This window comes from Pinus tabuliformis, chromosome J (assembly GCF_031772625.1).
Source record: "Pinus tabuliformis cultivar Carrire ecotype Pingquan chromosome J, CPIR1, whole genome shotgun sequence".
In the NCBI taxonomy this organism is placed as follows: Eukaryota; Viridiplantae; Streptophyta; class Pinopsida; order Pinales; family Pinaceae; genus Pinus; species Pinus tabuliformis.
This window is the reverse complement of record NC_142295.1, coordinates 250,147,989-250,174,722: the sequence shown is the minus strand read 5'-3', so window position 1 is coordinate 250,174,722 and position 26,734 is coordinate 250,147,989. Positions and strand designations below refer to the sequence as shown.

The 26,734-nt window shown below is 32.1% G+C and overlaps 1 protein-coding gene across 1 annotated transcript in view; it reads left to right on the top strand.

Moving 5' to 3' along the window:
• The first annotated feature begins 6,661 nt into the window (after nt 1-6,661).
• LOC149226713 (putative inactive purple acid phosphatase 27) overlaps nt 6,662-26,734 on the top strand; it is a 33,662-nt gene continuing 13,589 nt past the window's right edge. Inside the window, exons 1-6 of the mRNA XM_089380277.1 lie at nt 6,662-7,083; nt 7,275-7,362; nt 7,598-7,873; nt 7,964-8,072; nt 8,176-8,293; nt 8,417-8,549. Of these exons, the coding sequence (XP_089236403.1) occupies nt 6,662-7,083; nt 7,275-7,362; nt 7,598-7,873; nt 7,964-8,072; nt 8,176-8,293; nt 8,417-8,549 (1,146 nt within the window). The remainder of the gene's footprint in view (nt 7,084-7,274; nt 7,363-7,597; nt 7,874-7,963; nt 8,073-8,175; nt 8,294-8,416; nt 8,550-26,734) is intronic.

Genomic DNA, 26,734 nt, shown 5'->3' with positions numbered 1-26,734 from the left:
CTATATGGCTCAAGCTAGTTCTCTTATTATTACAAGTAAACTTGTTGGAGGTTGTTTTGACATCCAACAAGTTTAGGCTATGTATGAAGTCCAACATAGTTTATTAAAATTGATCTCTTACTAAAGATCCACCTTTCTTCTCCAATTGATACAGAGTACTCTTAAAATTCCCTCCACTAAAGGACCCATGAGAGCTCACTAAGAGGATCCCACTACCATGACATATTTAATGTTGTTTTTGAAGGATCTCTTGCATAGGGACATCACAAGATGGAAAATATATTAACACATCCATTCATAATGCGGGTTAAAAAAAGAGAAAAAATTGAAAAAAATATATTGCATAGTATTTAGGGCTAGAAAGGATTTATTTTTATTATATATAGCAAAATGTATGTGTGTGTGTGTGTGTTTTGTGGGGGGGGGTGTTCATTGGTTTCCCAACTATAATTTTTCACCCTGATCATCCTCAATGTGTTCACAAAGATATTAAATTAAACTGCATGTGGTGGGCAGTTAATATTGAAATATATCGACGATTCAATATTTTTTTTTAAAATATTGGAATACACTAATCAATTCAATGAAAGTCAACAAGAATAAGTCAGTGTTAGATTATTGTTGATCCATGTGAGCACTAAATCTAACAATGTATGTATGGCACAACCCCTCCCTTAGGTCGATGTTTAGTGGGTTGGGGGAGAGGTGGGGATCTGATCTTAAAGCACTCAATATACATGAACGGATCAGATCTATTGCATCCCCTCCCTCCCCCACCAAAGTTCCAAATCATCATTTGGGGGGGGGGGTTGCAAGGGGGCGTTACTAGTAGTATGCTAAAAGTAGTTTTTTGCTATCAACATAGGTGCATAATGAAGCATGGGATTCAATGGACAAGTAAGCGACCATAGAGGAGCCACATATGACTAGATGAATGGATAATACTAACAAGGAAGTTGTCATGGACAGTTGATGTGGCACTCCAAGTCAGTATGATGTCATCAATGATGTCACTTACAATAACTTTAATACCTCACCATGATCTATGGCTATAAGTTTTTTTAGCACGATCACATAATTGAGTTTTAACACAATGAATGGGAGGGAAAAAGTAAAATCATATTTTGTGTGCATGGGCCAATCATCTTCATTTCACCCAATTTGGTAGGAAGGTCAAACACTTTAATGTGGCACAAAACCACCCTAGTTTTTCCCATGGTTTGCACTTATTTATTATTTTAGGGTCCACCACACACTATCTTGAAGTAATAATTAATCTCATGTTAATGTGTTTTTTTTTTTGTAAGCTTCGGTAGGACCCTCTCATTTTCGACTTTTTACAACCTCCGCAGGATTCGAACTTGGCTGGGGGGTGTGAAAGCCATCCGCCCCAGCCATTAATGTGTTAGGTTAATTTAGGCTTTTAATATTATAAATTATGTATTTTTAATCAAGTTTGAAATGATCTATGGATATAAGCTATTTCGGCATAATAACATGCTTGAGTTCTAAGAAAATGAACGTGGGTGAAAAGATAAAACCATATTTTATGTGCATGGGCCAATTAGATTCATTTTGCGCGCTTTGGAAGGGAGGTCAAACACTTTAAGTGTGGGGTGAAAAAAACCTTATTTTTTCCCATGATTTGAACTTATTTATTGTTTTAGGGCCCACCACACACTATCATGAATTAATAATTAATAGTGTGTTAATGTGTTCAGTTAGTTTATCTTGTTTAAGATTATAAATCATGTTCAATATATTTTTAATCGACTTTGAAATAATTGATTTGTTAAAAGAGGTATAAAGTAATAGAACATTGATTAGACCCTATAATTAAAGATGTGTTTAACTATCATTTTAAATGAAATTAAAAGTCTAGTCATGACCTTATAGATTTGTGTAATTTTTATGGGATACCTTACATTTATAATCAAATAGCTCATAAAATCTTTAAACCGAATCTTGGATTTTATTTTTTAATATCATTAATATATAAATACTTCAAACTATAAGCACATGATTAATGCTATTAGTTATAATTAAATGTAATAATAAAATACATTTGTGTTTGGTTTATATTATAAGGTAAGGTGGGATATCACATTCTAGAATAATATTGAAGATATATTAATAATGTATACCCTTTAAATATTAGTTTATAATAATAAAGGACATTTACATCATTATTTTATATATGAAAAATATTAGAAATATATGATTACATTAGTAATTATTCATCTAGGGGTAGAAATAAAGATGGGCATTAAAAATGCTATGCAAAATATGGATTCCTAGTATGTCTTGTAAAAATAGGAATTTTAAAAATTGTAAATATGTATTGGAAGGGGGGTCAACAAAAGGACTTCTAGGGGTATTTTTAAATATCTACTAAAATTAAGGGTATTCTTTAATATCTCACGAATGAGCGTGCTATGACACAATTTCATTGAGTGAATCCCCCATGATCCGTTGATCCCCCATTTTAGTCTTGTAAAGGAGGAGGAATAAGGGTTATTCCTTATTTATTAAGGATTTTAATTCGTCCATTCTTTTCTTTACCCTAATCCCTATAATTTCAAGATATAACCTTCATTATTTTTTACTGGTGTGGGTAATCCCTTGTGAAGGGGATGGGTTTTCTCTTTTCATCGTGTTTTATACCCTTTGAGGTTTAGGTGAAAAATCAAATGGGTGCCCAATTATTTATCTTTTTTCTACTTTCTCTATTAGGATATGTTAGTTATTCTCCCTTCGAGCCTTTCTGTGAAGACAATATTTCTCTTTTTCCTTCTATACCTCTAATTTCTCATTACTAGAGCTAGAAAATGCGAGTTCCAACTTAATATTTCTGGGCAAGAGGAACTTTTTATAATTCGAGGAAGACTCTTTCTTAGGTTGTAAAAGGACTAGGTCATCGTATAGGGGCAACATGTTCTTATTAATCCACTTCACAATTGGCTATGTTGTTGATTTGGGTCGATTCACTGTGGGAATGGAGGATTATCCTATGAGATTTCCCCTTTTTTATTCATCATATTCAGTTCCTCATAAATGTTACTATTCTTTTTCTCTCGATTTATTTTACCAACCTCTTCTCCATTTATTGGGACAATTTTTTTTTTGTGGAAGATTTCCCTTTCTCTTTGTTATCGTTTTGATAAAGTTTCCTAGGTTGACTGTTGGTTTTCCTTGTTGGGAATTTTCTTCTTTGACTTGTTTCCGTTGGGCACCCTCCTCGCTTGCTTCTGTTGCTCCTATTTTTTTGGCATCTTCTCATAAAGTGGCCATATTCATGACATGCCTTGCATTTAAATAGAATTTGTTCATGGCTGATAGAAGTACCTTACCTGGATCCACTTCCATATAGAACCGTTCATAGGAAAATAAACTCTCATGTGGCTGCGCTTGATCAACATATCTTCTTAAGGAATTACCAATGCTGATGAAGGTGGTGTCATTCCAAAAATGTAAAGGAAAGAAAGGGAGCTTCACCCAAATAGGAATTGTTAATGGCACATCACTTCAGGATTAAAATATAGACTCCAGCAATCTAGATATAACCTAATGAGAAATTTATTGCTTAAATTGAGATGCATTAAATTATCAATCGAGGCTCGTAAGTTGATGAGGTTCCCACAAAGTATATGCATAATTAGACTTGATTAGCTTTCAATCAATAAAAACTACAACATTCTATTGCACACATACTTCTATTAAACATGGATTGATCACTTGCATGCCACATAAATAGAAATTAAATGTTGATTTTAAAATATTGTTCCATTCATCGACATCATAGGGATGTCCAACAAGTTGAGTAGTTTCTGCATCTTAACAAAGAAATACATCAAACCACACTGTCCTGGAAATAGAAAACAAACCAAACTCTTGAGAGTTACCAATCCGAGCCTTGGGGTTTCTTACAACTCCAGGTAGATCCCTGGGTTGTTAAATCTCCACACACAACCCTTGCTCAATGCAAAAAAATAACTTAACTCGTGGAGATGTAAATGCAAAACTTCATAATGGAAATTAAATCTACAAGGTTGTAACAAAAAGAAAACAGGCGAGGTATCATAAATACATAAAAATGAAAAATAAACTAAAGCAATGCATTTACCACACGTCTATAGAACTGCAAGTGCATCTCAGATCACGGGGGCCTACCGAACTAAGAGGATGCTCCTACATAATTTTTAACCACTCCTCTAGGTTCAAGTCACCTCTCCTATGATTAAAATATTTTTCATCCCAATTGAATCATGGCCATGCAATCTCTTCATCAATAGGGTTGTATATGGATTATATCTTTGAAATTTTGGTCATGTGGGCCAAAAGAAAAAATTTAAAAATATAAAAAGAAAAAAATTATATAATTATATAAAACATTTAAATAATATCCACTCATAAAAAAATTAAAAAGAAAAAAAATTAAATAACTATATAAAACATTTAAATAATATCCACTCATAAAAAAACTGCACATGAAGAAATTGGATCCTTCAATTTTTAACGTGAAGAAATAAAATCCAGCTCAACTATAATCCATACTAGTATTAACAAAAGTGTTTCTCTATTTCTATTATTCTAAAATCACTAAAATCTCAATAAAATATTAATAATACTTTTTTTATTCATATTAAAAAAATATACTTTTAACATAATTCATTCATACAAATATTTTATCAGTTTACTTTAATTAAATTGTTTTTATTAAATATTCCTAATATATTATTATTAAAACTAACTTAATAGTCATTAATCCAAAAGTCACCTTAACTAAATCTCATCAAATGAAGTCACCTTAACTAAATCTCATCAAATGCGTGTAATATACTTCATATATGATGGCTAAGATCTCTGGATCATGTTTAACTATAACATAAATATTTATTTATATTATTTATTATTATATAATTATATATTTATTTATTTTATAAATAAATATATTTTCTATTATTTTTTTTTGAAGTAATACTAAATTATTGTTAATATGTTCAACCATTTTCATATTGGTTATTAAATTGTAATTGTAAGAAGCCATATTCATCTAGGTTTCTCAGACTTAAGCCTTCATTATTAATACACGCAATCCCCGGATAAAGTGAACTCTCTCTTCTGTAGGCCCGGGACCTAAGGATGACACTCATATGCCAATGTTACTTGGTAAACTAGGCATATCCTTTATACGATTTGTGAGTGGAGGAGACTCGTATTCAGTTGTTTCATTATCTTAATGGTATATTAAGTATATTCTTTAGGTTATACCTTTGAGAATATTATGCTCAGCATATCCTTTGCGTATTCTCAAAAAAATATGAGCAGTTAACAAAGGACTTTTATGATGAGTTTTATTTATGGGGAAGGTGTTATCATTTTTTAAATATTTTTGTATTGAAATTATTTTCTTTAAAATTTTTTGCTATTTGATTATTTAATCCGTCAAAGTCACTTAGAGAGTTCATCTAGCTTGGATTTTTTTAGTATGTTTTTTTTCTAGTATATTGAACAATCATCACTGGTAAGGTTTGATCTTAGGTAGTTTTATTGACGAGGCCTATCTTCAATCTCTTCTTGGGCTTGTAGAACTTACAAATTGAGTGAATAGTTAGAATAGGTAACTTAATATAATTTTATCGTAGATTTTGGAATATTTATATGAATCAAGCCAATTATTGGAATTAGTTTTACTTAAAATTGAATATATAAAATTAAGTGCTTAAAATTGAGTATCTATTTAGAATTGACAACTTGGAATATTCAAACTATTCAAAAATATAAATAAAGTCAATAATTGGCTTCACTAATAATTATAAAATTATAAAATATAATTGGCTTCACTAATAATTATAAAATTATAAAATATTTTAAAATTTACAATAAGCATAAAACAATTGAACTTCACTAATAATCATAAAATTATAAAATATTTTAAAATTTACAATTAATATAAAACAATTAACCACATTGATGACATGGTATTATGATAATAGCCCAATTAACATAGTATTCATTATAATTTAATGAACTAATTATAATAAATTATTTATAACAATTAAAATACCATAATTGACCAAAATCTCATTTAACCAATAAATATAAAAGTTTTTAAAATATAATTATAACTATAATTACTTATTAATTAAATTAATTTTTTAAATATAAACTTTCCATTATAAAATTTTATATTTCTAACATTTGTGTAAAACAATTTTTTAACCAAAATATATTAAATTTTCTGATTGGACTTTTGGTAAAAACTGATTTAAACTCAATGATTTAAACTCAATGATTAGGTAAACAAATTTTTGACCAAAATAAATTAAATTTTCTAGTTTGGTAAAAACTGATTCAAACGTAATGATTAAGTAGAAAGATTTGGTAGGTGAGAAAATTTGGTCCCACAAATCCAAAATAAAACTGAGACTATGTAGAAATTGAGAACTGCTCCAACCATACTTTCTTCAATTGAAAATAAAAACGGATTCATGCCCTGAGTTATCTCTACTGGACATAAAATTGGACGAAAGCAGAACATATGCTACACGTAAATTTCGATAGCTACAGGATATTGAGAGTTGTAATATGGTCAGATTTAGTTTTCTCTCCAACTCAAATTCCCTTTAATTTAATTATATAAGGCGCCAAGGCTGCATAGATGCATCATGCCGCACGTAGCCATTTGCTTCTCCACGCGGTTCCAGCCATGAGTGCTTTCAGAATGCAGACATTCATCTATCAAATTAATCATATTTTCTTCTTCACAGTGATTCTTGTTATTGCAGGACTCATATGTTTTGATTCCCACTGCATTGGATTTTCTGCAGATAGTTATCCTTCGAACTCATTGTTCGATACCGAGACCTCAACTCCTGGCTATCATAATCTGTGTGGAATCGGATACAGATGCATTAATAGAAGGGTTCTTGAAGAGTGTTCGGCTCAAAACCCAGAGTTGCAGATGAATCTCAGCACGCAAGGACCGCTTCCGGACGAAGAATTCATCACTGTGACCATCAACGGACTCTCGAATCCCACCGATGATATCTGGGTTGCCCTAGTTTCGCCTTCAACCCCCAAGTATGTTAGTTTTCATTAGGGTTTCTAATTATTCGGAGTTCGTTTTTGTTAGGGTTTCTAATGATTGAATTCTGAGGCCAAAGTGACTGCAACGGCCAATTTTTCTAGTGAAAATTTTGCAATCATAATTATGTATAGGCTGTATAAGAAAAAAATAGGGCGAATGAATAACTAATCGTGATCTGTAACAGCATTTCGACTTGTCCACTGAACGTGTTCATGTATTTGGAAACTGGAGATACGAATCCGCATTCTCTGCTCTGCTATTATACTGTGAAGGTATGGAGTATGCCATATCAGTTTTCATTTCATTAATTCATGTCTGTGTAAATGTCAGTATAAAGTAGTAATTTTGGAAAAACATCTAATAGATGCTTTTAGGGTTCAGGGAGTTCCCTATGTTAAGGTGGGTTTAGCAAAGGTCAGCAATTTTCCAAATTTGAAACTTATTTTTTCCAAAAGATTGAGATGAATGACTAATGATACATTATGTGATTCGAATGCCTTGGTACAGTCTCAGTTCCTGAAAAATGACCTTTCCTATAGGGAGTGCACAAAAAAAAAAAACAGCTGCGGGTTAGAGGAAAATTGGGAGGAACATGAACCCAAGACTTGCAACGCTTCCATAACATTTCATGTCCTCAACATACGCACAGATATCGAGTTTGTATTGCTGTCTGGTGGTTATGAAAACCCCTGCATCCTTCGGAGATCAGAGGCTCTCAAGTTTTCTAACCCAAACATGCCTCTCTATGCCCATCTGTCCAGCGTGGATTCTACTGGTTCATCCGTAAGTATAAGATCGGATTCTAGAATTAAGGGCATTTATATATGTTATTAATCGATTGTATAGGATTATAATTACTTTTCCATAAATCAGATGAAGGTAACATGGATCAGCGGGAGCAATACCACGCAATTTGTGAAATATGGTGCTGGAAAATCGGCCATGTCCACTGTGACCACGTTTACTCGAGCTGATATGTGCAGTACGTTGTATCAATCTTTGAATATCTGCCTCTATTCTGTCAATTATGCATAGATTATAAAACAGGTGTTAGAATTCTATCAAAAATTCAATTTGTTCGCTAGGTAATGATCTGCTTCCAAGCCCAGCAATGGATTTTGGATGGCATGATCCAGGATATATTCATACAGCCCTAATGACGGGGTTGCTTCCTTCTCAGAAATACAGTTACAGATATGGAAGGTACAAGCATCCAGAACTTGCAGGCTGGTGTTAAATATATGTCTGAAGATTTTCCTTGATTCAGTATTAGCAAATAAGTTTATTAACTCGTGGGTAGCGTTGATATATATATGGTTTTTGCAGTGACAATGTGGGTTGGAGTTCTCTGGTGAGTTTCTCCACCCCACCTGCATCAGGCGCCAGCGAGGTTCGATTTCTTGCATTCGGCGACATGGGGAAGGCTCCCCGCGATGCATCCGATGAGCATTACATTCAGGTATGAAGTTTACGTTTTGGCATTGTTGCATAAACTAACATGGTTCTACTTTAACATAGGATTGATGAGGACGATTCAAAATCCAGAATTTATCAATCACTAAGATGATCAATCACACATAACACTCTTAATTGATTTATTAAGCATGAAGCTGAGTCAAAATCCAGAATTTCTTAATCATGAAGAAGATCAAATAAAACTCTGGACTTAAGAACAGTTATTAAATTCAGAATCAGATGAATCAACACGGTTTCTAGGTCAACCATAGTCTCATTTTGAGCTGTGATTTTTGGTAAAACATGTGAGTAAACGATGTCCATTTCAATTACTCGGTTTCTTGTGTGTCACTATTCCTGTTTCAATAAAACTCTTTACATTTTCAAAGTAGTCCTTTTCAGAAACCCGAACCTTTTCAGAAATTCGAATCTTGTGATTATTTCAAGGAATTTTATAAATTTATTTAATACTATTTTAAAATTCAATGCGATTCGGATGATTCTGGATGTTCATGGTGTCAATTTTAAATATCTCTTTTTTTTTCAGTAAGTCAATTTTAAATATATTATATCAATAGTGGGTGGAAAATTCAATACCATTCCCATTCAAATGATTATGGGTTTTCTTCCTGTCAAGTGACATAGATCGTGGATTCTGGGTGGTTCTAATAAACATGATTACCATTTAATTTATAATTATATATAATATAAATGATTAATAAATAAAATGAAATTATATATATATATATATATTTTGGTAATATGTGTATATTTTATTGGATAGTTCACAACATCGGATAATAATAATATAATAAATTCTAAATTTTTAGACTATTATAATTTTTTAAAACTTTCTTGAAGTAATTAGTGCATGTATGTAAATGGAAATTATGCAAAAAAGTAAAGAGCAACAAAATAAACTCACATGCATACATAAGGCACAAGATATGCTATAGGAAACTATTTGGAGAGAAAACCGAGCTAGAAAGTGAAACCCCTTCACTCTTTCTCCGTCTCGAAATATGACTGCAGGTAGAAAGAAATAATGTTTGTGGCCCGTGGGATGCTACAGTGCACAGATCCTCTCTATGTGCTTTACCTCCTATCTCTAATAACTATCTTTCTTCAGCTATGGAATAACATGTGGAATGCCTCTTCCTTCTAGTGGCCTGGTTATAAAACAGACCGATAGCCTACTATTGGTTAATTTTGACTAGATCAACTCTTAAATAGAGTTACAATGTAGACTCTTCTGGAGTTTTTTACATAAAAACACATAGGTAAACCATTTTCCATGAATAATGGGGGCTAACGCAACATCCTCACGAACTATAGGTGTGAAAATAGGAAGGTCAAATTTTGAGTGCCATAACTTTTTCTCTCTATGTGCTTTACCTCCTATCTCTAATAACTATCTTTGTTTAGCTATGGAATAACATGTGGAATGCCTCTTCCTCCTACTCGCCTGGTTATAACACAAACCGATAGCCTACTATTGGTTAATTTTGACTAGATCAACTCTTAAATAGAGTTACAATGTAGACTCTTCTGGAGTCTTTTACATAAAAACACATAGGTAAACCATTTTCCATGAATAATGGGGGCTAACGCAACATCCTCACGAACTATAGGTGTGAAAATAGGAAGGTCAACTTTTGAGTGCCATAACTTTTGCATACGAACTCTGATTGATTGATGTGCTTCTTACACTGTTAGAAAGATATTTGTGTGTATAACAACATGAGAAGGTGTTGCACTAGTAAAACAAAGTTCTACCCCCAAAAAATATCATTTGATGTCTCAAGCGCTGCCAGAAGGTTTAAGATTTCATTTTGCCAAATTGGATCCCGCTGGTAAAAATGGTCCCATGAGCTTATTCCTCCATTTTTTCCACTCTAAATAAATCTAGATAGATGAAAAACAATATAATGATCCAACGTACACACACTAAAACATTAATTAAATAATATATAATAACATGTGTATATATTTATATATATGCTACAACATTAATTAAATAATGTATAAGAGTATCATATTTGTATTGTTTCATATAAATGTATCTAGAATAATATTTTATAATAGTTTTCTATAAATTTAGGGGATAAGAAATGTGAATACAGGTCATGTGGAACTTTTAACATTGATTAATTAATTAGAATAATTCTAATATTCTAACTTTCTCCTTTAATTATTGTCCCTAAGTGCTTCAAGGTTAAAGTGTGTTTATGAAACTTAAACACATCTTTTAATAATGACTTATAAATATATTAGGTAATTGGTTTTTTAATTTCAAAAATTCCAAGCACATTAAACTCTCTAATGAAATGATATCCAATATCAATATGCTATTTTTTTTTTGTGAAAACATGGCTCTTTCAGAATGCTATTGCTAAGTAATTTTCATAATACATTGAATTTTGTCCTTCTTGTCCTTGTTGAAGATCACTCAATACTCTATGCAACCAAACAATTAACAAGTTTTTATTGCTACTACTACATATTCACTTCTTGTTAGATTGTCACAATGAGCTACTTTTTGGAATCCCATGAAATCATAGCTGAACCAAGATGGAAGACATATATTGAAGTACTATTTCTATCATCCATATTATTTGTAAAATCATTTTATATATCCAATCAAGGAATTAGTGTTGGAATATGATACCATATCCTATTATTCCAACAATATATGTCAAAAATTCTTTTGGCACCTTGGCAATGTGAGTCTTTTGGAGGCGCCATGAACCTAAAATGAAACTAATAGCATAAATAATGTCTGGCAAGTGGTAGAGAGATACATAATGCTACCAACCAATCTACTTAATAGAGTTAGATCTACATTGGATTCTCTTTGTTGATATTTGTCCTTGCTACAATTAGAGTCTACAATTAGAGTTTGTGTTGGTTTATAGTTCATCATTTTGAATCTCTTCAACACATACATCAGATACTTTATTTGAAACACAAAAATTCTTAAATATAAATATATGGCTTCAATACTAAGAAAATATCTCATTAACCCCAAATAAAACATTTCAAATTCTTGATTAATGGTTGATTTAATCTTTGTTTATTATCATATTTTCTATGAAATCATATCATCAAGATATAAACAAATAATCAAGATTTGACGTTTCTTATTCACCTTTGTATACAATGTGGTTTTATTCATGCTTCTATTAAACCTATTACTAATAAAATATGAATAAATCCTACTATACTAAACACTAGGAGTTTTTTTGAGCCCATAGAGTTTTTTCTTCAATTTATACATTTTATCTTCATGTCATTTTATCATGTATTCTAGTGGATATCTACGTAGACATTTTCTTCTAAAATGCTATTTAAAAATATTTATTTTACATCCAATTGAGAAACTTCCACTTCTTGTGAGAATCCATGGCTATGATAGCTCTAATTATATCTAACCTTGCAAATCCCTCAAAGGTTCCATCATAATCAACTCCAAGTTGTTATACAAAAAAATTCGCTATGATTTTTACCTTGTATTTTTCGACTTCTCATTTTTCATTAAACTCGATTTATAAATCCATTTTAAACTAATGAAATCTTTACCTTACGATGATTCTATTGAATCCTACTTGTCATTTTTCTCTATAGAATCCATTTCTTCATTCATTGCTTTCTTCTCATTTTTTTCTTTAATTTCTTCTTCAAAATATGTGGGTTGAGAGATAAAAAAAAGAAAAATTTGTTCACACATCTAGTTTTTCATAGATTTCTCTCAAGATTCTAGCCTTTCTAAAACTTAGGAGCAAAATTGTAGGGTTATATTCACTACTTGATTGAGAAGAATAATATTGGGATACTAGGCAAGATAACTCACCTTGAATAGAATTTCTTGGAGTCCTTGTTGGAGTACCTCTAACTAGTGATTGGTTTGTGAACTTTGTTGTCTTCCTTGTGAAATCTATTCGTTTACTTCATGAGGTATTGTTGCTCCAAAAATTATAGTGTTGTTTATTCTCCCATCACATGCTTCATCTTCTTGGAATTCAACAACCTTGCATATTATCACCTTCTTTGTAATTAGACCTATCATTGTCCCCAAGAAAGATGAAATTCTCACTTATGTTGTCTAACGTTATTCTTAATCTTTAGTCACATGAGCATATGAAACATAATCAAATATTTGAAGTGTGTCACACCACGGCACATACATGTATGTGCTCCTGTAGGATTTTTTTTATCACACTTTTAGTGGGAGATCTATTCAAAACATAAATATAGCAAGGCATCGTTTCCCCCCCAAAAAAAACATTTGACAAATTCTTTTCTTTCAGCATGCCTCCAACCTTTCTCATAATGGTTGCATTTTCCATTTTACTACACCATTTTTTTGAGTGTATGTTGACTTTCTAGTGCTAATTAGTCAGGAAAAATATTTTGCAAGTGATAATTACTTCCAATGATATATGATATTACTTTAATACACACTAGAACATTATTAAGTAATTATACTCAAAATATTCAACCCGTCAAACATTGGCTCTCAGAAATCTGAGTCCTTAAAAACTTCAACCTCTTCCTTAGATAGCTTGCCACATGTGTGTGAGAGAGAAAAATGTGAGAGATGAGTGATTATTGCGTATTTCAAGTGTCTTTTTATAGTTATATTAAGAGGCACATCTCTTTGCAAGTCAAATCTAAAATTAAATTAAAATTTCTTTGTTTTAATTTAAATTTATTTTTTCTTTCTTTTAACTTGTGTATATGAGGAATACCTCCCACAACTACCTAAAAATTAACGCTCCCACTTATCTAGGGAGGTATTCACCTTGACTTCCTCAAGATGTCCACTTAGCTTAAAATTTCTCTATCCCAAGAAAAGATTGAATGAGCTCACTATGTTAATGTATCCATCCACTTGATGTTTCATTTCAGAACTACATGGAAAACATCCTACATCAACATCATGTAAAGGATCTAGTGACCCTCTAGCCAAATACCCTTTGGTGATATGGTTAGGTACTCTTTGACCATGGTAAAAAACAAAACTATTTGTGGGTCGCCAACTAACCATGTGATCACTAAGAACTAGGATAATTTTCCCTTACCAATGGTGAAAACCTAGGCTCATTTACCATTCCCCCATTTTGTCACATAACACTTGAATGGTAAAAATATTTTCACAATGCTTTGAGGCACTCACTCTACCCAATAGCGAAGTAACCCTTGGTAATATGGTTAAATCCTTCTGACCATGGAGCACTCTAAGCCTTGATGCTATCTAGGTCTTTCTCCCTAGCCACATTACATGGCACGTGGTCAATACCATTGACCTAAGAAGAATTTTTTCTCTAATGCTATAACATCAATGCTCCCTCTCAATGAGGGAGGAATTTTAAACTACACCAAACTTGTCCTTGAACTATACAAACTTCATTGCAGATAGAAGCTTAGTGAGCATATCAGCACACTTCTCATCCATAGAAATTTATTAGAGTATTCATTTTATACCATGTCTAAGAGGGAGAGGCACTAAATATTAATGTGCTTCGACGTGTCATTATGGATATCTTTGGCACATGACCAAATCATCGTGTGAGCAGCTTCTAAAGTAAGACTGATTCACAACTCACCAAACTAGAAATTGTGAGTCACTAAGAAGATCAATAACACCCGTCTTAATTGATTTATTAAGAATCAAGAGTCAAAATTCAGAATTTCTTAATCATTAAGAAGATGAACAAAACCCTCGACTTAAGTAAAGTTAACAAATTCAGAATCAGATGAATCAACACGTTTTCTGGGTCAACCAGAGTCGCATTTTTAGCTTTGTTTTTTTGGTAAAACATGTGAGTAAACGATGTCCATTTCAGTTACTCGGTTTCTTGTGTGTCACAATTCCTGTTTCAATAAAACTCTTTGCATTTTCAAAATAGTCGTTTTCAGAAATCCCAATCTTGTGATAGATGCAAGGTATTTTATAAATTTATTTAATACTATTCTAAAATTCAACCCGATTCGGATGTTATGGGCGTTCATAGAGTTAACTCTAAAATTATCATATCAATAGTGGGTGTTTGAAAAATTCAATCCCATTCTCATTCAGATGATTATGGGTGTTCTTCGTGTCAAGTGACATAGATCGTGGATTCTTGGTGGTTCTAATAAACATGATTACCATTACTCTACTTAATTTATAATTATGCTAATTTAGTAATAGGCTTTTCTCTCAATGAGTCATTAGATATTTTTATAATAGTGATTACGTCATATAAGGTGAAAAAATTATAACATGCATAAAAAAATAAATTAAATTAAAAATATATATTATTTTTAATAATATTATTATATATTTTTAAAATAATATTTTTTAATATGATTTTCATTTTGAAAAGCATATATTATTATTATTTTAAGTTCACGGTCAAGCAGCCAGACACCAAATTGGTATATGAGACCCCTTGTTTGTGGGATAAGAATAATATTAAATAATATACTAAATGTATATGAAATAATATTTTATAATAGTTTTCTATAAAATTAGGGGATAAGAAATGTGAATGCACGTCACATGGAACTTTTGAAATTGATTAATTAATTATAGTAATTATAATATTTTAACTTTCTTTTAATTATTGCCAATAAGTGCTTTAACATTTATAATGTTTAACTTGTGTTTATGAAAATTGAATAAATCTATTAAAATTCCTTGTAAATGTATTAGGTAATTGTTTTTTTATTTACAAAATTCCAAGTAGATTTCACTATTGTGCTTTAACATTTATAATGTTTAACTTGTTTTTATGAAACTTGAATAAATCTATTGAAATTACTTGTAAATGTATTAGGTAATTGTTTTTTTGATTTACAAAATTCCAAGTAGATTTCACTATTGTTTACAAGCTCTGTAATGAAATGATATCTACTATCAATATGCTATTTCTTTTTGTGAAAAACATGGTTCTTCCACAATGCTATTGCTAAGTAATTGTTATAATATATTGAAGTTGGTCCTTCTTGTCATTGTTGAAGATCACTCATTACTCTATGCAACCAAACTCTTAACAAGTTCTTATTGCTACTACTACATAATCACTTCTTGTTAGACTGTCACAATGAGCTACTTTTTGGAATACCATGAAATCACAACTAAACCAAGATGGAAGACATATCTTGAAGTACTATTTCTATCATCCATATTGTTTGTCAAATCATTTTATATATCAAATAAGGGAATTAGTGTTGGAATATAATATACCATATCTTATTATCCCACCAATATATCTCAAAAATTATTTCTTTTGCCACCTTGCCAATGTGAGTCTTTTGGAGACGCCATGAACCTAAAATGAAACTAATAGTATACATAATGTTTGGCATATTGACATTGAGATACATAAGGCTACCAACCAATGTACTTAATATAGTTATATCTACATTGGATTTTTTTAATTGAAATTTGCCTTCGCTACAATTAGAGTTTGTATTGATTTGTAGTTCATTTTTTAAACCTCTTCAACACATACATTAGACACTTTATTTGAAACAGAAAAAATCTTGAATATGATTATATGAATTCAATACAAAGGAAATATCTCATTAACCCCCAATCAAGCATTTCAAATTTTTTATTCATGGTTGATTTAAGCTTGCTTATTAGCATATTTTCTATGAAATCATATCATCAACATATAAACAAATGATCAAGATTTGACCTTTCTTAATCACCTTTGTATACAATGTGGTTTTACTGATGTTTCTATTAAACCTATTAATAAAAGAATATGAATAAATCCTATTATACTAAACACTAGGAGTTTGTTTGAGCTCATAGAGATTTTTTTTCAATTTATAGATTTGATCTTCGTGTCATTTTATCGTGTATCCTAGTGGATATCTACATAGAAATTTTCTTCTAAAATACTATTTAGAAATGTTGATTACATCCATTTGATAAACTTCCACTTGTTCTAAAAAGGCATGGCTATGATAGCTCTAACTATTTCTAACCTTGCAATTTGCTCAAAGGTTCCATCATAATCAACTCCAAGTTGTTATACAAAAAAGTTTGCTACAAATTTGGCCTTGTACTTTTCGACTTGTCATTTTTCATTAAACTTCGTTTATAAATCCATTTTAAAATGATGCAATCTTTACCTTACGATGATTCTACTAAATCCCAATTATCGTTTTTCTCTATAGAATCCATTTCTTCATCTATTTATTTATTCTCATTTTCTTATTTAGTTTATTCCTCAAAATATGTGGGTTGAGAGATTAAAAAATGCAAAATTCGATCACACATTTAGTTTTTCATAGATTTCTCTCAAGATTCTAGTCTTTCTAAAAATTAGGAGAATAATTGTAGGGTTATATTCACTTATTTATTGAGAAGGATAATATTAGGATTGGGCAATATGAATCACCTTAAATATAATTTATTGGGGTCCTTGTTGGAGTAAATCTAACTAGTGATTGGTTTGTGAACTCGGTTGTCTTCCTTGTGCAATCTATTCATTTACTTCATTTTTTGCATAAGGTGTTGTTGCTCCAACAATTATAGTTTTGTTTATTCTCCCATCACATGCTTCATCTTCTTGGAATTCAATAACCCTACATATTATCACCTTATTTGTAATTAGATTATATAATTTATATGCCTTAGACCTATCACTGTCCCCAAGAAAGATGGACTTCTCACTTATGTTGTCTAACTTTATTCTCAATCTTTAGTCACATGAGCATATGAAACATAATCAAATTTGTGAAGTGTGCTACACCACAACATATACATGTATGTGCTTCTTATAGGACTTTGTTTGTCACACTTTTAGTGGGAGATCTATTCAAAACATAAATAGAGCAAGGTATCTATTCCATCCCATAATTCACTTGACAAATTATTTTCTTTCAGCATGCCTCCAACCTTTCTTATAATGGTTCTATTTTTCTTTTTGGTACACCATGTTTTTTAGTGTATGTTGATTTTCTGGTGCTAATTAGAAAAGCACAATTTTTTGCAACTAATAATTACTTCCAATGATATATGATATTACTTTAACACACTCTAGAACATTAGTAAGTGATTGCACTAAAAAAAATCAACTGGTCAAACATTGACTATCTCGGAAATCTCACTCCTTGAAAACTTCATCCTCTTCCTTAGATAACTTGCCACATGTGTAAGAGAGAGAAAAATGTGAGAGATGAGTGAGTGATGAGTGTGTATTTCTAGTGTCTTTTTATAGTGATATTAAGAGATGCATCTCTTTACAAATTAAATTTAAATTTCTATCTTTTAATTTTCTTTGTTTTAATTTAAAATTTATTTTTCCCTTTTAACTAATGTAGATGAGGAATAACTCCCACAACTACCCAAAAATCAATGCTCCTACTTATCTAGGGGGGTATTCACCTTGACTTCCTCAAGATGTTGACTTAGCTAAAAATTGTCTCCATCCCAAGAAAAGATTGAATGAGCCTGCTATGTTAATGTATCCATCCACTTCATGTTCCATTCCAAAAATACATGGAAAGCATCATGCATCAACATTATGTAAAGGATCTAGTCACCCACTAGCCAAATACCCTATGGAGATATGGTCAGCTACTCCCTTATTAGGGGAAAAACCGAACTAATCCTGGGTCGCCAACTAACCAATTCATCACTAGGAAATAGGTCAATTTTCCATGACCAATGGTGAAACCCTGGGCCTGTTTACCATTCCCCCATTTTGTCACATAACAATTGAATGGTAAAAATACTTTCCCGATGCTTTGAGGAACTCACTCTACCCACTAGCTAAATAACCCTTGGAAATATGATTATAACCTTCTATCTAGGGGAGAACACAGGACCCTGGTGCTATCTGGGTCGTTCTCCCTAGAAACATTACATGACATCTAGTTAATACCCTTGACCTAAGGAAAATTTCTTCCCTAATGCTACAACTATTGTGTGTGTGTTATATTCTTTTCACAACTAGATTTATGCATTGTACATTGTGCTAGGCACAACAGGGGGGTCACAAGGGGGTCGAAAGCCACCCTTGTCGGGGGGTTCGCACAGGGATGGTATCCCCCTTACATGGGGCCTGGGGCAACGCCCTAGATTTTTTTTTTTATGCGGACCTAATATTAGTTGGGCAGACCCAAGGATGGGGGCTAGACCCAAAGATGGTGGGCAAACCTACCCATGGTTTTGTGCATGGTTTTTGCACATGATTTTAGGCATGATGTTTTTCTTCCCATGGTATTCTATAGATCGAGTCGAGGGAACTATGATTATGTTCTAATCCAGGGTTAATGGATTAGGGTTTATGAATGCATTAGCATGTATATATATTTATTGTAACATTGAAAGGAACATAATGAAAAATCAATCCAGTAGTCCTGGTTTTCGGATCCACGGGGAAATATCTGTGTATATTTGTTTCCTGTTCTCGCCATTTTTTTTGTTTGAAGATTTTGTTTGTAGGTTGTACAAGGTTAAAACCTACAACAACATCAACACTCCCTCTCAATGAGGGAGGCATTCTTAGCCACTCCAAGCTTGTGCCTAAAGTATACAAAAATTTATTCGTGATAGAGCATTTGTGAGAATGTTAACAAACTTCTCATCCATAGAAATGTATTAGAGTCTCCCTTCTATACCATGTCTCAGATGTAGTGGTACTATATATTAATGTGATTCAACCTATCATCATGATCATCTATGGCACTTGACCAAATAATCCTGTGAGCAACTTATAAAGTCACATTTCTTCACAACTTCTGAGACTAGCTACAATATACTCAACCTATGTAGTGTTGAGTGCGACAAGTGTTTGCTTCCTTCTTATCCAGGATATCATAGCAGAACCCAAATTGAAGCAACATCCTAATGTGCTCTTCGTGTTTTTGATACTTCCTACCTAATCAAATCTATGTATCCTTACAACTATGCTTCACCATTTGACACATATCTCAATCAGTAACTAATTGCACCATGCAAATGTCTCAACACATGATTTATCACAATTTGATGTACATGTCTAGGTTCCACCATCAACTAGATTCTAAGTGTTCATTGCAAGCCAATATCAGGTATGGTATTAACCAGATATATCGAGGTTCTGATCAACTACTGATACATATATGGATCCACCAAATATGAGTTAGAGTCTCTCATCTTGTTCAACTTCACCATGGGAGTGGCCATGGACTTGTAATCCATCATCCCAAATCTCTTAAGGATGATACTAATATACTTCCCTTGACCAAGGAAGATCTCACCTGGAAGAAGGCTTCTTCCACACTTCTAATCCTAAGAAGTAATGCATTAAAACTAGGTCCTTCATCTTAAACTTAAAGTTCAACTCCCTCTTACACTAATCAATGATATTTTCTACTCCTGTAAAAAAAAAGTCTTCAACATATAACAAAAAGATCACAAGCTCACATTTCACAACCTTGTAGTAAAGATTGGGATCAAGATGACTCTTAGTGAAACCAAGAATCATCACATATCCATTAATCTAAGAATACCAAGCCCGGGGTATCTGCTTGAGTCCATAAAAAGTCATCTTTAGTGTGTAGACATCAGATTACTTCCTATTTACCTAAAATCCTTAAGGTTTCCCTATTTACACTTCTTCCTCAATCACTCCATTGAGGAAAGTGGTTTTCACATCCATTTGATGCAATTTCCAACCCATAATAGAAGAAATATAAATAATAGTTTTAATAGAAGTGTATCTCATGACTGGAGAAAATCTCTCTTCACTGTCCTCTCCCTTTGTATGGGAGAACCCTCCTACCATAAATCTTGTTTTGTACTTGTCTATGATGTCATCTACTGTATGATTGATCTTGTAGATCCACTTGGAATTCACCACTAACTTCCCTTTAGGTGTTGGCACAATTTACAACACATCATTCTTCATGATGGATTGATATTCCTCCATCATGACATCCTTCCAAACTTATTGTCATGTTTCATCATAGTTTGAAGGCTTAGAATCAATGATGTGACTCATCAATGTTACATATCTTGACTACTTGTTAGGACATTTTATTTCCCTAAAGGTGTCATGGGGAGTTGCATGTCCCTCTACATCCTTCAATGTACTTCAAAACCATGTCGACCTATTCTTGGAATCTGGAACAATGACCCTAAGTGGGTCCAACAACTCAATGAGTCCTTCTAGGTATTTCTGATGATATAAAAAATGTTCTACAGGTATCAAAGGACCTAAATCCATATCCTTGGGAGCCTCTTACTACTCATCATCATGAGATAAAATTTGGATCTCCAGTAGGATGAATCCTTCCATTCTACGTGACTGCATACTCCCTCTGAACTAGAAGCTCTTTGAGTCCTCTTGCATGGTTCTAAATGTCAATGCAATTTCTGCCTCTTGAACACAAATCACTCTTGCTAAGTTTATGCTCTATCCTGGAAGAATTATCTAATATCCCTTTAAATCTCCTAGGTTAATTTCCTATCAACACTAGTGGATCTACGTTGCTATCCACCGATACATATTCTCTAACAACTTACTCATTGGTGCTATGCGGTTAAATCTCTCCTCATACTAAAATTTGTATTTTACTCCATTGGAATTAGGTTATAATCCACCCACATAGTGCTTGACTTTGTTAGATTGTTCCTCCATAATTTATGTTATTCTTTGCATAAGTTTAGGTACAATTAAAAAGAAAATGTCTAGCACATTATTTATATTGGGGTAATTAAACATATTTACCATGAATTACTGTCCACCATAATTTAAGCAATTCTTGACATAAATTTAGGTAGGATTAAAAATAAATATGGGTTACATAAATATTGTAACTACCCCAAAAATTTAACATTTCCCACCATAATTTATGCTCTATAGCATGTTGATTTTCTAATGCTAATGATATAAACACATTAAAAACTTTGACCTCTTCCTTAGATAGCTTCCCTCATTTGAGAGAGAGAGAGAGAGAGAGAGAGAGAGAGAGAGAGAGAGAGAGAGAGAGAGAGAGAGAGAGTGAGAGAGAGAGAGAGGGAGAGAGAAATGTGAGTCTTGAGAGATTGATGAGTGTGTATTTCAAGTGTCTTTTTATAGTGATATAAGAGTGCTAAAGAGGAACGTCTCTTTGCAAATTAAATTAAATGTTCATTCTTTTAATTTTAAATTTATTTTTTCTTTCTTTTAACTTGTGTAGATGGGGAATATCTCCTGCAGCTATCCAAAAATCAACAGTGGATGTCTTTTCATAAACTATTTTTTAATGTCATTTTGTTGGTAGAAAATATGGAAATCATTTGAATCATATTCACATCCCTTTTCTAATATTGACACTTTAATTTGATGACCACTTCATTTCCTTACCAATGTTTTAAATTCTCTAAATGTGTCAAAATCTTTAGATTTCCTTGCAAGATAGTACAACCATGTCTTTATGATATAATCACCTATGAATTTTAGCAAGTAGTAACTTCCTCCTAGTGATTGGGTCTATATTGTGACTCTATGAGCTATCTCCAAGAGTATCATTTTTTCGATAAGATACTCCTTTAAGGAAACCATTATTGTGCTTCTTTTCAGAATGCAATTCTCACATGAACTAGCTAACTCTTGAATGAGAGGAAAACTTATAACCATATTTTTTTCTCTAATAACCTTATGCTACCAAAATGTAGATGACCAAACCTAAAATTTCACAACCAAAATTCATCCAACATGTTTCCTTTCAGGTAAATGAGGTAGTTTGTCTATGATAATTCATAACAAAATGATAAATTCTTCTCTTTGTCATCTTCACCGTAGTAATCAACATATCTCTAGGAATTTTTTCATATATAAACAATTATTTCCCTTAAAATTTACTGTAAATAATTTTTTAGTTAGTTGGTCAATACTAATAACATTGTATTTCAAACCTAGAGCATAGTACACATAAGGTATGTGCCTTTTTTGTCCTTTTTTTGCTAGGATGTTGGTCATTTATTCTCCCATTACATTTACAATACTATATGTTCCTAGTTTAACTTCAATCCTTATAGGTTTGAAATTAGGCATTTGTTTATTGTATTATGATTGTTACACCAACTATTTATAAGCTAAACGACATTAAAATTCTCTTTGGAAGAACAAAAAGTAGGGAGGAAAGAGTCTTCATAGTTTTTAGAGGTGTTAGAATTGTCTGCATCCTATTTTCTAAGGTTATATCTTTTCTTCCTACATTCATATGCATAATAACGTATCCTATTATAATAAAAAAATTACTTTGGATTTGTCATATCTCTGATTTCTTTGTGAGTTTTTGTTGTTTTTCCCCATTGAGCTATAAGGGTTTTGATATATTTCATATTTTGTTCTAAATAATCCTTACTATATCTTCTCTTAGTACTTCTGCTACTCATGCCCCTACCCCTTGACATTAATATTCCTCTGACTCATGAGATAGTTACTTAAATTTGAATTCATTTTCAAAAAAGGAACCCCGATTCCTATTTATTTTGAATTCATGAGATAGAAAAGACTCCGAAAAATCATGTCGTGATAGTCATGTCAAGCCCTTAGAGTCTTAAATGACTACATCCATTGCATCAAAATTCTTAGAGAATTTCTAAGAACCTTCTCTACCACTTTATAATATGGAAGTTATTCACTATTCATTCTTGATTAGTTTAGAATGTTCATGACGTGGGTCATGAACTAGTTTATTGACTCAGACTCCTTCATTTTTCAACTTTTCATAATTCATTCTTAAAATTTGTAACTTCACTATCTTTACCTTAGTAATGCCTTGATAGTTGATCTCTAAGATGTCACAAGTTGTTTAAGAATTATGCTATTGAGATCGTACAAACTTTATCGTTATCCAAGTCATTTTGAATTATATAGAGTGTTTTTTCTTTATTCTTCCTATTTTTTATAAGTTGATATTTTTTAGCATTATTCAAGGATTTCTTATATGTCAAATCAGTTGGTTCTACATAAACATGAATTACAAAAGCTCAACAATTCTAGGAACATAATAATGTCCTCATTGATTTCCCAAATTTTGTAATTCTTTGTTGTGAAAATGAAGATCTTTGGCTATGAAAAATTGTTGCTACTTGAGATCATTTATTATTTAATTGAATGAAAGAACAAAAGTAGAAATTTAAATATGAACCTTAGAAAAATGGAAAACTACCCTAAATATATGAATAACTATAAAACTATAGAATTGTTTAAACATGAATGGATTTTGATAGTAAATCCTCTCAAATTTTACTAAATAAAATATCTTGTACCTAATATAAACTTCACGTTAGAGAAAATAATTGATATTTGCAAGGTAAAGGTTATTAATCACCATGTTATTATACATCAATTTATGTAGTAAAACACTAGGGTATAAACCTCCACAAACCCCAACTTGCCATGGATTCTAAAATCTATACATACACTTATCACCTCTCAAATGACACACATCCCTAGCCTTAACTAAAGTCCCGTTATAAAATAAATTTTGGAGCTTCTAATATTCCAATATAGAACAAAAAGCTTTGTTAAATGAAATACTAAATTTGCAATACCTCCTTATAGCAAATCCATTCACATGATTGGCAAAGGATGGTTCCAAATTTGCTTTGATACCACTAATGGAAGGAGGGTGGGGCATTTATTATCAACCTTTGAACTAGCAACACAAATAATTTATAATGTTTTAAACATAATTATGTTTAAGTCATAAACCATTTTTTTGTAAGCTAATATTTCATTAAGTAGGAAAATATGACAATTATTAGAGAATTATCCAAATCTACCTACTAGTGACCTACCACAAGGGAAACCAAACCATTGGAAAATTAGTAGGTTAGTAGCCCAAATATGAATAGTGAAAAAAACCCAGCAAATCAAAATTTGACAAAGTTCAAAGTGTTTCATATAAAACCACGAGATGTGCTTAGACAAAGGCTCATAATTCATATTAACCATACTAATAAAACTAGTTAAACATAACCTAAAAATACCATTTAATCATAGAGACCACATAATTAGATTCATCAGAAAATTGAGGAGATGTGGAGACATCGACCTCAATAGGGTGGGTGTGCCCTTGACTATAACCTCTTTGACATAGAGAAGGAGCAATATGAGGTTGATATAAGTACCCATGTCTTGTTGACGGAGCACCACCTTATCTAGCATCAATAGGATCACTTCTAAAACCTCATTCCTTTCCACAATAACCCTTCCCAATAAAATTTTCAACCTTCAATATAGATCAATTGTGAGAAAATATTTATCTTTTCTTCCCATGGTATGTCTATGGTTAGGAAACCAATCACTTTCTGTGATATCCATCAAAACTTTAGAATTGATAAGAAAATACCTCTACAATGGGACACCAAACTCATATTCTCTAAGATCCTAAAGGTTAACAAGAACCCAATCTTATGTTGGAAAGTCAGAGAAGAAAGACACAAAATAACACAAAATTTACACACACCGTATAACATGAGTTGCAACTCTTCAATTGATCACACAAAATTGATAATTACAATGAACTTGGCGACAAGTATTTAACCTTTTCAATTAGCGACTCACTCAAAATAACTTTGATATGCACACACACTCTAAATTTGACTTTACCCAAAATAAGGCTTAACTTGATTTTACTCAGTTAATTGACTCTCTAAATTTAGCCAACCCTTCATGTAGGAGTAATTAGTTATCTTTAACACTCCCCCTTAATTACGACCGCTAAACTAAGACATTACTCATGAAAAATCAAACATGCATGTTGGTCTAAGTCTCATCTAGGCTTACAACACCCAAGTTTCCTCCATGAAACTCAAATACATCTTTCGCTAATGGCTTATTGAATATATTAGCCAATTGATCACTCAATTTAGAAGGCTTCAAGTAGACTTCTCCATTGCTCACAAGTTCTCTAATAAAATGATTTAGTGTATCAATATGCTTTCTTTTTTGATGAAACACACTATTCTTGGATAGTGTAATGGCTGAGGAGATGTCATAATATATTGATGTTGGTCCTTGTTGTTTACGTTAGAGTCCATATAAAACTCTCCTTAACCATACTACTTGGCATGATGTTGATATCACTGCTACATATTCTGCTTATGCTGACAAAAGTGTCACAATAGGAAGTTTCTTAGATTCCCATGAAATCACACCTGAACCAAGATGGAACACATAACCAGGGGTGCTCTCCTTGTCATCTAAACTTCCTGCAAAATCACTGTCAGTGTATACAATCAAATCCTTCTTCTCTATGCTTGCATACATTATGCCACAATCTGTAGTTCTAACTATGTATCTTAGAATTCTTTTTCTTTCTTTCCAATGTGAGTCTTTTGGAGTCTCCATAAATCTAGAAATCAAACTAACTCATTGCATAATATATAGCCTTGTAGCTATGAGACACATGAGGCTGCCAACCAATCTTTTTAATAGAGTTGGATTGGCATCTGATCCTTCATAATCCTTAATTAATTTGGTACCTGTTGCAACTTTTTTTTTTTTTCCGAAGAAAAAGCAAACTTTTTATTAAGAAAATAAAAAGTTACATTGCATATGCTGAGCATTTCCAATACTGCTGATTGATTGACCATGCAATCAATCAAAAAACCTCCTTGCTGACTTTTTGTTCCATTGTTTTCAGAGCAAAATTTTGCTTTAGTAATCAGCTGTGTTTGATTACAGCCATGATCAAAAGATGACCTCGCCTAGAGAGGCGGTTCTAAGACATATAAAGAAACATACATTCATGTCTTTTGGGTCTCCTCAACAGAGAGGAAAACAACCCACAAAAAATATAATGAACCATAAGTATCAGTTGTTTTAATATAAAGAGAAGTCTGTATGTAAAAGTCTGTGCATGTAAAAAAGAGAGATAAAAAGATAAACAAAAACAGCAGCTAAAGATTTATGCATATGGCGGCACATCTGATGATAAGACCTGTCCTTGACAGTCTTCCACTATTTTCCACCCTCCCAAAGCTTGCTGCAAACCTTCCTTAGAAAGCTTGTCCGCGGCGTCATTGCTGTCCCTGTAGATATGGCATATAGAGAAAATGTTAAAAGATGATTTTAATACCTGCAGTTCTTCCAGCATGGGTTTCAATATTTGATTTTTGCAAGAGCTTTTTCCATTGACCCAGTTTATAACATTGAGAGAGTCTCCAAAGATCTGAATAGTGAAGGTGTTTCTTTGAATAAG